The sequence below is a fragment of the Priapulus caudatus genome, unplaced genomic scaffold (genome assembly GCF_000485595.1).
Source record: "Priapulus caudatus unplaced genomic scaffold, Priapulus_caudatus-5.0.1 Scaffold1486, whole genome shotgun sequence".
Lineage (NCBI taxonomy): Eukaryota > Metazoa > Priapulida > Priapulimorpha > Priapulimorphida > Priapulidae > Priapulus > Priapulus caudatus.
In genome coordinates, this window is record NW_014578547.1 from 53,839 (window position 1) to 68,265 (window position 14,427).

The window sequence follows — 14,427 nt, forward strand, 5'->3', positions numbered from 1 at the left end:
CACTTTGTTTTTGTTAATTAATGCTATTAATTCTAAACGATTATACGCAAGCGGTATAAATTACAATCCTGTGAATGCGTGTGAATTCTTCCGCTCGTTCTGAACCATCACCGGTATATAGAGAATCAGATGTTACACAAGGAACAGCAATGATAACTACTGAATCGTTTCAGGTATACTGCATGCGCATATCAGGTACTTAACGTTACTACTATACGAATATGCCTGTAACCATACACTAGAGAAGTACGACTGCAGGCATAGCAATCATATATAGTTCTCTCTCATGGCTGGACTCGCTAGAAATTATCGAAACAGCTAAAACAAGATAAATATATGTAGCAATAATCTCCACGTATATTCATATATTAATAAGTCGGGTAATAATTTCCTTGAGGTGATTCATTCAGGTCTAAGGATTCCGCTGCCACCAGAGAGCAGCACATGGCGTTCAAATTCGAACATATACATTGAAGGGTCGCGTCAAAAAATGGGGAAAGATGTGTCATAATTTACGTGAATGCATTCCTGCATTCTTGCTCATAAAAGCATCTTTCGTATGCATTATGCATTATCGCGTGTTATTCCTGTGTAAGTCAACACCCGAACAGGTTCGCGATTTCTCAGTACTGCCAACTACTACTGTACTAAAATCCTACTGACAAATTACAACATGATGAATCACTAGACGTTGAATATATCGTTACGCAGACTTCCGCGCGGTGGCGCTGCGCTCGGGACCCTCGCCGGCGGATTTCTCGCTCACCGTCGCAGAAACCGCTGACATCACAGAAACCTGTGAAGCGAGAGATCCGGCGGACGACACCGTCGTCTCCATGGTAACCGTCGTCGAGAAGGCGCGCTGCAGCGAGCTGAGAGAAGACGACAGCGTCGCGCGCGTCTTCGAGATCTGCTTCTCGATCGACACTCGCGAACTTCCCGACAGATGGCGCACGCGTTTTCGCGCGCGACCGCAGACGCTTCGCACCATGCGCTTGAAGGCGGTGCGGAAGGCGGCGTTGAAGAACGAATAGACGACGACGTTCAACCACGTGTTGCACATGACGAGCAGGTAGGCGATGTTCAGTAAGATGCCCATAGTCAGGTCCTGCTGCGGCGTGCTGGTACCGAACCGCACAGTCCTTACCAGCTGCACTACGTACATGGGAAGATAGGCTGTAGCGAACAACACAACAATGACCAGCATCATCTTGATCGCCTTGCGCTTCTTCGCAAGCGACTCCGGCGGAAGCATCGACGCTCCGGCGGCGTTCGACGAGTACAGCTCGTAGATGACGCGTCCGTAGAGGGCGCTGATGATGGCGAGCGGAAGCAGGTAGAAGCTGGCGACGACGACGACGGAGAAGACGAACGAACTGCCGCTCTGCTTCTCCGCCGAGCAGTAGTAGATGTAGGGCGAGTTGAACGACGTCGCGTTGACGTCGGCTGCGCTCCCGGTGGTCGTCACTTCCGTTACGTTGTCGTCGTCGACGAGGGTGTCGTTTGCCGACGCGCGCGGTCGGTCGCCGTAGATCGCGCTGATGACGTACGGAAAGACGAGAAACAGTGAGGCGACGAGCCAGATGGCGGCGATGGCGGCGAGCGTGTGACGTCGGCTGAATTTTGCCTCCGTCGGCCGCACGATGGCGCGGTGGCGGTCGACGGCGACGGCGACCATCGTAAACACGCCGCTGAGGAAGTTGAAGCCGGCGACGAACCAGATCTCCAGCCAGCTGCAGGCGCGCGGGTCGTCGGCCAGCTGCTCTCGCGAGAACTGCAGTATGCGCGCGTAGACGGCGGCGCAGGCCGACATGAGTATGTCAGCACACGACAGCGACAGTATGTACATGTTGACGGGAGTCAGCAGTTCCCGTTCCCAGATGAACGTCGTTATGACGGCCAGGTTGCCGACAAAGATCATCACGAACTGCGCGATGAAGGCGACGAAGAAGAACGTCCACCAGCCGGGCGGGAATAGATAGATGAACAGCTCGGCCATTATTACGTCACGTCACGTTACGTCACGCTAGGTAATGTTACGTCATCAGCTGACGAAATGACGACGATGTTTTTTCTTTCGATTTTTTCGAAAACTTTCGAGGAAACTTGCGTGCGTCTCCTCGCTGTCGCCGTGGCATGCATGGACTCGTGTCACACGGTCTTACCATGTATCGCGCCATGGCGCATCGTGCATGTTGTTACCATGTATGTCTCAGCGTGTATCCCACGATGACACCGCGTACCCTACGATTTTATCCAGTATCCTACGATGTCACCGTTTATCTCACTAACTCACCGTCTATCCTAAGATGTCAGCAGTAAGTTTACAATATCACCGCGTATCTCACGCTCTCACCGCGTATCTCACGCTCTCACCGCGTATCTCACGCTCTCACCGCGTATCTCACGCTCTTACATAGTATCTCACGCTCTCACAGCGTATCTTATATCTGGCGATTTCGTTCCTGGAATCGTCTGCGAACGGCGACGGAGGCGTGGCCGCCATGAGAGAGACGTCGCCGGGGGCTGATCGTATGCGAACCACCGTCACCGCAATGTTTCACGCTCGTGCGAACACACACACACACGATCGAGCGCTTGTCGCTTGTCGTCAGCACGTATACGTGGCGATCTCAGGCGCACGCGCTCGTTTGACGACGCATCTTTTCACGCTGGGCCGTCACGCATGCCGCCGAAGAAAGCGGAGAGAGATGCGTTCGAGTTAATACCCACGACAAACACGATAGCGGTAATCACGGTGGAGCAGTCCTCTCTCTAAATCCCGCCGCGAGCAGCGAGCCGAGAAAGAAGAGACTAAACGTTTTGAGAGGGAAAGGCAATAACAAGACGCACGGGAGTAATCTCCACCGATGAAAGTCACTGGCGATGGGCGTAGTAGCGTTCCGCACTGCGGACTGGCGGATGTTATCTGATGAAGATGCTGACAGCTGAGCGCTCTTATGCACAGTGTGTGTGGGTGTGTGTGCGTGTGTGTGTGTGTGTGCGTACGTGCGTGAGTGTGTGTGTGCGTGCGTGCGTGTGTGTGCTTGCGTGCGTGAGTGTGTGTGTGCGTGTTTGTGTGTGTGTGCGTGCGTGTCGTGTGTGTGTGTGTGTGTGTGTGTGTGTGTGTATGTGTGTGCTACGACGCTAACGTGATGCCTCAGCACGTCTCTCTCTCTCTCTCTCTCGCGCGCGCTCTCTCTCTCCCTCTCTCTCTCTCTCTCGCTCTCTCTCTAGGCGTCCTCTAGCTTCTATCACAAGCGTCTGCACACCACTTTGACACGTCGATCGACGAGTCGTGATCGTGATCGTTGTCGTCGTCTGTTATCTCTGTCACGACGGACAGCGTGACTTGACGCAGCAGCCACCTCTACCAGCCGACGACATCACCGACACTGCATCACGATGTCTTTCGGCAGTCGAACGAAACTAGAATTTCTCACTCGGTAATGCCCGCGAGGTATAGGACTACGCCAGCGCCCTCCCGGATACTACGTGCTGTATATTATATATATATATGTGTGTGTGTGTGTGTGTGTGTGTGTGTGTGTGTGTGTGTGTGTGTGTGTGTGTGTGTGTGTGTGTGGTGTGTTGTGTGTGTATAGTATATTATATAATAATGTGTGTGTGTGGTGTGTGTGTGTGTGTGTGTGTGTGTTGTGTGATTGTGTGTGTGTGTGTGTGTGTGTTGTGTGTGTGTGTGTGTGTGTGTGTGTGTATTATATAGCGTGTGGTGTGTGTGTGGTGTGTGTGTGTGTGTGTGTGTGTTGTGTGTGTGTGTGTGTGTTGTTGTGGTGTGTGGTGTGTGTGTGTGTGTGTGTGTGTGTGTGTGTTGTGTTGGTGTGTGTGTGTGGCTGGTGTTTGTGTTGTGTGTGTGTTGGTGTGTGTTTGTGTTGTGTGGTGTGTGTGTGTGTTGTGTGTGCTGTGTGTGTGTGTGTGTGTGTGGTGTGTGTGTGTGTGTGTGTGTGTGTGTGTGTGTGTGTGTGTGTGTGTGTGGGTTGTGTGTGTGTTGTGCGTGTTGGTCATGCATATATATATATATATATTATGATACTTTACGTTTTCATTGGTGGCCCGCGAGCAAATAGTGAAGTCGTAAACGAGTTGCCAACGTCGAGTTTCGCGATAACCTGCTTTAGATTTTTCTCTGGAGGCGACCTGGCTGCCGTAGTCAATAGGCAGGCCGGATGTTCACAAGCAAGTCACGACTCACTGCCTACAAAACGATTCGAATTAACATCGCGAGAATCGAATAAACAAATCATATATTATATATGCTACGAGAGAGAGAGAGAGAGGAGAGAGAGAGAGGAGAGAGAGAGAGAGAGAGAAGAAGAGAGAGGGGGGGGTAGCAAGAGAGCTGGAGCGAGAAAGAGAGAGAGAGAGAGAGAAGAGAGAGAGAGAGGAGAGAGAGAGAGAGAGAGAGAGAGGAGAGAGGAGAGAAGAGAGAGAGAGGAGAGAGAGAGAGAGAGAGAAGAGAGAGAGAAGAGAGAGAGAAAGAGTGAGAGGAGAGAGAGGAAGAGGAGAGAGAGAGAGAGAAGAGAGCCGCAGAGCGGCGAGAGCGAGAGGGAGAATATGAGATATCCCTGTATCTAGGGAGGCAAACGAATGAAGAAAGAAAGAAACGAACAGACACAACTCGTCGCTGCAGTAACGCACGGTAACACGTATATTTAATTTGTTTACGATAGCAACACAATTACATTCCCTCACACGGATGCATGACGACGACACATGGCGGGACAACAAGACAATATTGTCATCCTCCCTCATATCACTACACTGTCTGGGACGGCAGATGTAGATGGCCCGGGCAAGTCCAAGAGTTTGCGTGAAGTTTGTATGGAAATTCAGAAAGTTTAAAACCCTCTGAAAGCAATTAAGATAGTCATTGATTTCCGTTTTTGTTTTTATAATTCCATGTTGGACATCTGCAAGGAGAATACCCACAATACATTTATATGTTATTAGTCCGTGGATGATTATGTAATTAAGAAAATAGTGGGCTACTGGGACGCAAGGGGCCTGTTGGACTCGCCGGCCGCACATACACACTCCGCTATTGCAGCACAGCAAGCGCCTCTGCACTAGCGGCTCATAGGGTCGTATGTCCACTCAGGGTACCGCCGAAGCGTACCCTGGTAATATTTGATATGGTTTTTAGGGTTGGGTACTTAGGGTTAAGGGTAGAGGGTATAGGGTTAGGGAGTAGGCGTAGGCGACTTCCGCTAGACATCGTTAGTGGAGTCAGGCGAGGTACGGGTCGGCATATTGAATAATAACAGGGTACGTTCCGGTATACCGGACCGTACCCAGGGTACGTTCCGGCAGTACCCTGGGGTACATAGACCCTCTCAGTCTCACCAGCAACGCCCTTATATAACTGCACCGTATTGTATAATGTCTATGCCACTAGATACGTGGTTCAAACAGTACGCCAGTGGTTACAGGGACGCCAAAAATCTTTAACGTGTATATACCTGTAGATGGAATGACTCAGATGAAGAACAAAGCTTACGTGCTATCAATTGACGCTGCGATCTAGAGGTAACATCAGATGACTAGCAGATCTCAGAGCTAACATGCAGAGTGACATAACAGATCTAGAGGTAACAATCAGGAGTGACATAGCGATCTAGAGGTAACATCAGGAGTGACATAGGCAGTCTAGAGGTAACATCAGAAGTGACTAAGCAGATCTAAGGTCATTCAGGAGTGAATAGCCAATCTAGAGGTAACTACTCAGGAGTGACATAGCAATCTAGAGTAACACAGAGTGACATAGCAGATCTAAGGTAATCAGGATGACATAGCAGATCTGAGGTACATCAGGAGTGACAAGCAGATCTAGAGAACATCAGGGATGACATAGCAGATTAGAGGTAACATCAGGAGGACATAGGCAGATCTAAGAGGTAACATCAGAGTTGAGACATAGAAGATCTAGAGGTACATCAGGAGTGAGCATAGCAGATCTAGAGGTAACGATCAGGAGTGACATGAGCAGATCTAGAAGGTAACATCAAGGAGTGACATAGCAGATTCTAAGAGGTAACATCAAGGAGTGACATAGCAAGATATTAGAGGTAACATCAGGAGTGACATAGCAGATCTAGAGGTAACATCGGAGTGACATAGCAGATCTAGAGGTAAACATCAGGAGTGACTATGCAGATCTAAGGTAAGCATCAGGAGTGACAATAGGGCAGGATGCTAGAGGTAACATCAGGAGTGACATAGGCAAGATGCTAGATGTAACATCAGGAGTGACATAGCAGATCTAGAGGTAACATCAGGAGTGACATAGCAGATCTAGAGGTAACATCAGGAGTGACATAGCAGATCTAGAGGTAACATCAGGAGTGACATAGCAGATCTAGAGGTAACACAGAGTGACATAGCAGATCTAGAGGTAACATCAGGTGACATAGCAATACTTGAGGTAACATCAGGAAGTGACATAGGGCAGATGCTAGAAGTAACATCAAGGAGGACATAGCAGAATCTAAGTAACAATGCAGGAGTGACATAAAGCAAGATCTAGAGGTAACATCAGGAGTGACATACGGCAGATCTAGAGTAACATCGGAGGAGTGACATAGCCAGATGCTAGAGGTACATCAAGGAGGACATAAGGGAGATCTAGAGTAACATCAGGAAGTGACATAGCAGATCTAGAGGTACATCAGGAGTGACCATAAGGCAGATCTAGACTCACTAGCGCTCCATCTCTCTCCTTCCCCTCTCATTCTCCTCTCCCCCTCTCTATCTATCTATCTCTCCCCTCCCCCCCCCCTCTCTCTCTCTCTCCTCCTCTCGAGCCGCTCTCTCTCTCTCTATCTATCTATCTCCTTCCCTCTCTCTCTCATCCGTTATGTCACTTCAGATAACATAGTAATCCGGGTAAATTTTCACTAAGACACGTATACGATAGATAGCCCACACATACGCTGCTACAGGCCGTCTAGTAGTAACACTGGCTATATTATTATTACTGGATACAGGCATATGTAATAGTCACGCTTATTACTAAAGTTGCACTTTATTAGTAACACTGTCTATATATATTATCAATGGGTACAGGCATATATAATGGTCAGGTTTGCAGTTTAGTAGTAACACTGGCTACCTTACTGGGTACAAGCATATGTAATGGTCATGTTTATTATTATAGTTGCAGTTTAGTAGTAACACCGGCTATATCACTGGGTACATGCACATGTAATGGTAACGTCTATTGCACAGTGCACAGCACAGCAACGGCATAGTAGCAACGCAGCAGAGTACATGAATTTGCGAGATTTACGTGTGCATATTTTCTCGCAGACAATGTATATATAGATTAGGTATATTAACAAGCGATTGGCGTTCGCATGCTCAACTAATACCGCTCTACCCGTGTAACCTTTCCCTACGTACCCGCCTTCGCATCAAAACCAGCTAGTCAGCACGATTGCAGAGTCACCCTCCGAGTTTAATAAGGCCCTGCTGTAGATAAAGCATTTACGGAGCGAAGGGCTACACGGGTAGCGCTCGGCTAGCTAGTAATGTGGTGCCTGAGTTGGCCATCAATCGTTATACACTTACGCTACAGCTCTCTCGTTAACACCAAACGATCATTAACACATTGACCCGTATTATTTCCACGGGCACGCGCATAGCAACTCCATAAAGCATTACTGCGGGCGGTCCGACAAGACGTGTTTTTAACTGTCACCGCACACGCCAACACACATTACTGTAACGTATCAACATAGCATCAGGACGTACTAGGGTCGTATAGCATATCCTCTAGATGCGTGTGGCAGTTATAGCTAGCAGGTTATGTATGGATGGATTCGCAGTCCGTCTACGCGCTTTACACAGACGTTAAGTTAAGCAGCGCAGCCAGGCATGACAGTAATTAAACTATTGAAATTCATCGACTTCCAACGCCGTAGAACAGCACAAACGCACACACAAGTTACTCACACCCGCACGCACACACAAATGTACACACACGCACGCGCGCACGCACGCACGCACGCACGCACACACACACACACACACACACACACGCACATACAAACGCTACTGCCATACTTGTGCGTTACAGACCAATGTTCCCATTGCTGTTGTATACTATACTATTCCTTCTATACACCTCCGCTCTAGCTGCCTAGATATCGGGACACGTCCCTCTTAAATGTCCCTCTTACACTAATGCTGCACGCACATAGTGCTGCATGCATCCCCGTACAGAGAGACCGTAGTTGGGAACGTGTGTAGCCGATACAGAGTAGCCACTTCATCTACACCGCACACACATCACCCATAAATCCCTCCCTCTTCTCCCACCTATCAAATCCTCCACCTACCGCTTTTTCTAGAATAATACTCTCTCCTCAGCTTTTGGAATGACTCGCTTCCCCCCACCCCACCATAAACACGACCCTCTTCAACCACCCTTAGGAATCACACCACCCCAGACTCTTTGGAATAACCTACACTCCGAAATCTTAGGAATAACCCCCGCCCCACCCCACCCCACACACCCAAGCACGCACACCGCTAGGATAATAACCCACATGGGGAGTGGTGAAGCCAACTGCAAAGTCGATTACGCGACAAAGGACAGCTCGATTCATTCAACACCAACCTGGGGGAAGGGCTTCTCAGAAAGAAACTTGCGAGAACGACAAAACATTCGAAAAATAATATTTACGACACTACTATAATATATCGCGATAAAGACACAACGATTATTCCGACAACGGCTTACGAACAGGAAGTCAGGACTAAGACTAATCATTTAACTAGCGGGTGTTCTGACAGCGATTCCCAGGCGTGCACTCTACACAAAAGCTTGCGCGGGTAAACGCCATCAGTCCAACAACAACATGCATACTAACATCGTGCACCTATACGTGCGGCAGTGACATACTGCACAGGAAAACTACGAAATCACTTCCCCAGTTCACCAACATCTACTCGTTCTTCAACGCTTACCCACGCTATTACATTTTCCGAAACGTTCTGAAGAAAAACGATATAAGCCTGCAATCCACACACACATAAAATGATATACACGCGCACACGCGCACAAGCATGCACAGACGCAAGGTCTACGTTATTCAGCTTGCAAAAATCAGCATACAACGCGCTTGTATATATATATATATATATATATATACGGCGGGCTGTACACACTCGGTTTGTCTCTACGGATGCTTGGGTGACAAGTATACCTTCCTGTGGACACACAAGACATTCGCCGCACGCACGAGCGATACCTCACCAAAACTTTATACCGCCCTTCCTCAACAGCAGGTCTTTGGGTGGGGGGGGGCTTACAGTAGTAAGTAGTAGTAGTACAGCTTACAGTATTGCAACGAGTATTTGTGCGCTGCGCAGAAACGGAAACAACGACTGTAGACAACAGCGTACAAACGCCAACGTATTTAGGACAGTGTGCGTGAGACTGCACTGCTACGGATGCACGACTCGAACACATTCGTACCTGGCACACCCGATAGACGACAGGACGAAGCCAATGCCAACTAACGACATTTCATCCACGCGTCGCAGACCGTGTACGTATCCTCGATTTCCTTACACAGCCGCTACGTGATGTAATTGTACGTGTAATAGGGTGAGTGTGAAGCAGGGTTAGAAATTGATTCATGGGGAGGTCGCAAATACTTGCTGCCAGAGAAAAGAGCAGGCAGCAAATTTTCTCATCCAGGTAGAATCTTTGGTGCATTGACTATGGTTTATTAGGAATTTCTTGGCAGCAAATACTTGCTGCCAACGTTGAGAGCAGGTAGCAAGCCCTTATTTGCAAACCCTAGTAGATGAATAGGTACACGAATGAAATAAACAAGCAAGTCTTATAACGAAATATCAATGGAATGATTAAAAAAACAGAAGAGATCATTATTACCAGCTACAGCCGAGTTGACGTTGAATAATGGAAGAATCTCGCTCGCCGTTTCCCACCAAAATCACAGTAAGAAATGTTATCATTCAATAGATGATAGACAGATAGGTAGACATAAAGGCAGGCAGGCAAGCCGGTGGGCAGACAAATAGCTACATATATACACAGATAGATAGATTAATAGACAGTTAAATAATATAGGCTAGTCGATAAATAGATAGATCAATAGACCACTAAACAAATAGGTTGGTTGCAATTATATATAGATAGATAGCTAGATAGATAGATATACAGATGAATATATCTAGATATATAGATACACGGATTAACATCAGAATAACTCATGCCAATGATATCTGCCAGCTCTACCGACCTAGAATCCCAAAACACTGATGACAACGACCGATAAATGCAAGCACGCAGAAACGTTAGTACCGTAACATCTCCTGGTAACACCTTTGAAAGCTTTACACAGTCTTCTCCCCTAACAGCGAAACCATGAACACATGTATACTAAAGTATATGCGCGCAAGTATGCGCGCACGTATTAGTGCATTTACGTATACGTAGCACAATAACGGCGTAAAGTATACATGTGTTAATGCTGAAAAATCTGGGGCCAGATCATCTTTGGAATGACATGAAGCCATTGCAATGACGTCACCGCACACCTAACGATGTCATGTGCTGAGACGTAATCGCACCTAACGACACACCACACTCAGATGATGCAGGTGCCCCTCCTCACACACCAACACTCTTAACAACAAAGCCCTGCGCTAAGACAATGGCACGCCGAGGTAACACTTCGCCTGATGCCGAAACGATCAGATGACGTGCAGCCTGATTATAGAACTGCTTCAACTGGTGCTGTTGACAATCAGTCAATACATCACCTGATACTGTGACAATCAGACCACACTTCACCTGATGTTGTGACAATCAGACCACACTTCACCTGATGCTGTGACAATCAGACAACACTTCACCTGATGCTGTGACAATCAGAAAACACTTCACCTGATGCTGTGACAATCAGACCACACTTCACCTGATGTTGTGACAATCAGACCACACTTCACCTGATGCTGTGACAATCAGACAACACTTCACCTGATGTTGTGACAATCAGACCACACATCACTTGATGTTGCGACAATCAAACCACGTGTCACCTGATGTTGTGACAATCAGACTACACATCACCTGATGCTGTGACAATCAGACTACACATCACCTGATGTTGTGACAATCAGACAACACATCACCTGATGCTGTGACAATCAGACCACATCACCTGATGCTGTGACAATCAGACCACATCACCTGATGCTGTGACAATCAGACCACATCACCTGATGCTGTGACAATCAGACCACGTCACCAGATGCTGTGACAATCAGACCACACTTCACCCGATGTTGTGACAATCTGACCACGTCACCTGATGCTGTGACAATCAGACCACACTTCATCTGATGTTGTGACAATCGGACAACACGTCACCTAATGTTGTGAAAATCAGACAACACTTCACCTGATGTTGTGACAATCAGACAACACTTCACCTGATGTTGTGACAATCAGACCACATGTCACCTGATGCTGTGACAATCAGACAACACATCACCTGATGTTGTGACAATCAGACCACACTTCACCTGATGCTGTGACAATCAGACCACACGTTGCCATGAGATTTTGACTGACCCCACAACAATCAGAAAACGTGTCGCCCGACCCCGCCGCGATCCGTCCCCCCCGCGTCGACGCCTCGCCTCCGCGCGCGCTCACACTTCGATGTTTTTGATGATGCCCGTGAGCAGCTTGCGCATCTCACCGACGCGCGCGCGGCTCGTGCGCAGCACCTCGTCGTGCGTGACGGCGCGCGGGTCGTTGTACTCGAGCACGATCATGTTCGTGATGAGCGCGAGGCCGAGCACGCGCATCTCGCAGTGCCGGGCGACGATCACCTCGTGGCACATGCTCATGCCGCACACGTCGCCGCCGAGCATGCGGATCATGCGCGCCTCCGCGTTCGTCTCGTACGTCGGGCCGGGGATGAGGCAGTAGACGGCCTCGTGGAACGCGTCGCCGAAGCCGGCGTCGACGGCGGCGGCGCGCGCGACGCGGCGCAGCGTGGCGTCGTACGCGTCGCTCATCGCAACGAAGCGCTTGCCCGTCTTGTCGTCCTTGTAGCCGCGCATCGGGTTCTCGCACGCGAACCCGGGGAAGTTCAGCTGGTCCTTGACGACGACGAAGTCGCCCGCGCGGTACGCCTCGTTCAGCGCGCCGCAGACGCCCGTCGTTATGACGACGGTGACGCCGAGCCGCTTGAGCACGCGCATCGGCATGGCGCACGTCGTCGGGTCGTAGCCCTCGTGCGCGAAGAAGCGGCCCTCGAAGACGACGACGTCGCGGCCGTTGCAGCGGCCGAACACGAGCTCGCCGCCGGCGCCCTCTGTCGCCGGCTGCGGGAAGCCGGGGATGTCCTCGTAGCGGATCACCTCCTTGTCCTCGACGACCTTCAGGGGTAGAAAGTAACTTTTGAACAAGGGATTCCAACGGACTCCCTGCCCTCAAAAAGAGGGAGTCCGCAGCCAAATGAGGAAGTCCGCAGACTGAAGTTCAAAACTAAAGATATTAACAATAATGCGCGTGCTTATTTTAAAGATTCATGCGGTTGCACGTCTGCCAAATTTTCTTTGGTCATTTGCTGGAAAAATACGGTAATACCGCGAGGCCGTGCTCTGAAACGAACTAGTTAGTATAACATAATTTTCAGGGAGTCACACGGGCTCCTGCATATGTCAAATCAGGGAGTCCGACAGTAAATCAGGGAGTATTTGACTCCGGACTAGCGTTAATTTCGCACCCTGACCTTGGTGAAGCCAGAGATTCCGAGGCCGGCGACCATTCCGATCTTCGGCCGGAAGGCGGTGCACGAGAGCAGGTAGTTAGCCGACACGTCAATGTCGCTCTCGTGCTGCGAGGCGACGCGCAACAGCCGGCGCCGCCTGGTGGACGTCTCGCCGGCCGTTCCCGACGCGAAGGCGTCGTCGTCGCTGACGACCGGCGCGGAGTGGGTCGCCGACGCATCGAATGACACGGACATCCTGGGAAAGCTGTCGGGAAGGAGAAACGCCTGAATGAATAAGGCCGAGGGGACCGGACGTTCACGATGATTACAGCGATATCGAAAGCGCACAGGATAGACACAAGTTTTTTCACGTCATGCCTACGAACATTCAAGACATAAATTGCCTTTTTTTAAATTTTTTTTTATTCGGCAGCAAGCCGTAAATCGACGCTTATTTATAATATCTTTCTGAAAGCGCTCACGTTAATTCAACGATCTTGAATTATCTAGGTTAAATGTCATGCAGCCGAGCGATACAGCTTTCAACCAGGTTAATGTGCTAGCTTTGTCCAGGTGCATGTAGACGTTTCTTAGCAGTTGTACTTGAGAACGATAGTGAATTTCGGCAGCTCATCGGCCATAAACAATAAGTGCTGCCTGTGCCTTAGTTATGAACAATCTTAACTGATTCTAATGAGTCATAAAATGGCATTGCCTGCAACAGGAATAACAAAATCTGGAATAACAAAATCTGTTATTCCTGTTGCAGGCAATGCCGTTTTATAATATAAATAATTTATTAATATAATTTGGAAACAGTATGGCCGATGAAGCGCATTCACGCCTTTAGATATATAACTATAGTACTTCTCGTTGCCACAGCACCAGGGATATATATATATAGCACTAGAGCTATATCATTATACAGTCCGACCTCCTTTATCCGGCCACGGTCGGGAACCGGCACCCATCCGGATATGGAGTTATGCTCAAACAACGAGCATTTCTATTCAGTTCAGTAGGGTTTATGCATGTGATAATGTCAGGTTCTCCCTACACGTTGCGCAAACCGGAGCGCGCCGCCCCCGTTTGGGAAAACTCCCATCCCCCCCGTTTCAATGCGTTGCCGCCACGTTTAAATTATTTTGGGGCGAGATTTTAGGTGGAAATGAATGAAAAACAGAGAACATACACTGTGAGATCACGGCCGGTTAATATAGATTTTCGGATAACGGATGGCCAGATAAAGGAGGTCGGACTGTACTATAGATTTTTAGAATGTCCTACAATCGTGGGTACGTACGCCAAGCCCTGTCATCGTTATACGTTTCCCAATTTATATAAGCCCTAGTATAAAAATTCAATTCGTAAATCTCACGTTCCTGCGTTCAAAGCCACAGGCACTTGGAACATCTCAATAAAAAAAAGGTAAATAAACACGAAATGTATAATTTACTACCAAAGTCTTAATTGTTTCTCTAGTCATTTGCCTATTATTGCGCTAATTACCCGTAAATGCCGGTCAAATGCTCATTCTGCAACCACACACGCTAAATACACCCGCACGCAGGCCCTGTGCCAAACAACATGAATAGAGAGCAGGTAGGAAAGCGTGATCGTAAATCTCCGCTTCGACGCCACTTCATTT

The 14,427-nt window shown here is 48.7% G+C and overlaps 2 protein-coding genes and 2 long non-coding RNA genes across 4 annotated transcripts; 1 reads left to right on the forward strand and 3 right to left on the reverse strand.

The window, feature by feature from the left end:
- Positions 1–333: 333 nt before the first annotated feature.
- Positions 334–2,996, reverse strand: LOC106816786 (neuropeptide FF receptor 2-like). Its single transcript, XM_014821409.1, has one exon. The coding sequence runs from the start codon at positions 1,997–1,999 to the stop codon at positions 704–706; it is 1,296 nt and encodes a 431-aa protein (XP_014676895.1). The 5' UTR covers positions 2,000–2,996; the 3' UTR covers positions 334–703.
- Positions 2,997–5,965: 2,969 nt separating this feature from the next.
- LOC106816787 lies at positions 5,966–6,531 on the forward strand. The gene is made up of 4 exons (XR_001394937.1): positions 5,966–5,981; positions 6,087–6,118; positions 6,287–6,422; positions 6,522–6,531. It is a non-coding gene; the product is annotated as an uncharacterized LOC106816787 (long non-coding RNA).
- Positions 6,532–8,694: 2,163 nt separating this feature from the next.
- Positions 8,695–11,985, reverse strand: LOC106816788. Its single transcript, XR_001394938.1, has 2 exons — positions 11,126–11,985; positions 8,695–11,094 (listed from the first exon to the last, which is right to left on the reverse strand). It is a non-coding gene; the product is annotated as an uncharacterized LOC106816788 (long non-coding RNA).
- A 92-nt stretch (positions 11,986–12,077) lies between these two features.
- On the reverse strand, positions 12,078–13,043 carry LOC106816783 (purine nucleoside phosphorylase-like). Its single transcript, XM_014821407.1, has 3 exons — positions 12,801–13,043; positions 12,146–12,444; positions 12,078–12,111 (listed from the first exon to the last, which is right to left on the reverse strand). The coding sequence occupies exons 1-3, from the start codon at positions 13,032–13,034 to the stop codon at positions 12,078–12,080; spliced, it is 567 nt and encodes a 188-aa protein (XP_014676893.1). The 5' UTR covers positions 13,035–13,043.
- Between the last annotated feature and the right edge of the window lie 1,384 nt (positions 13,044–14,427).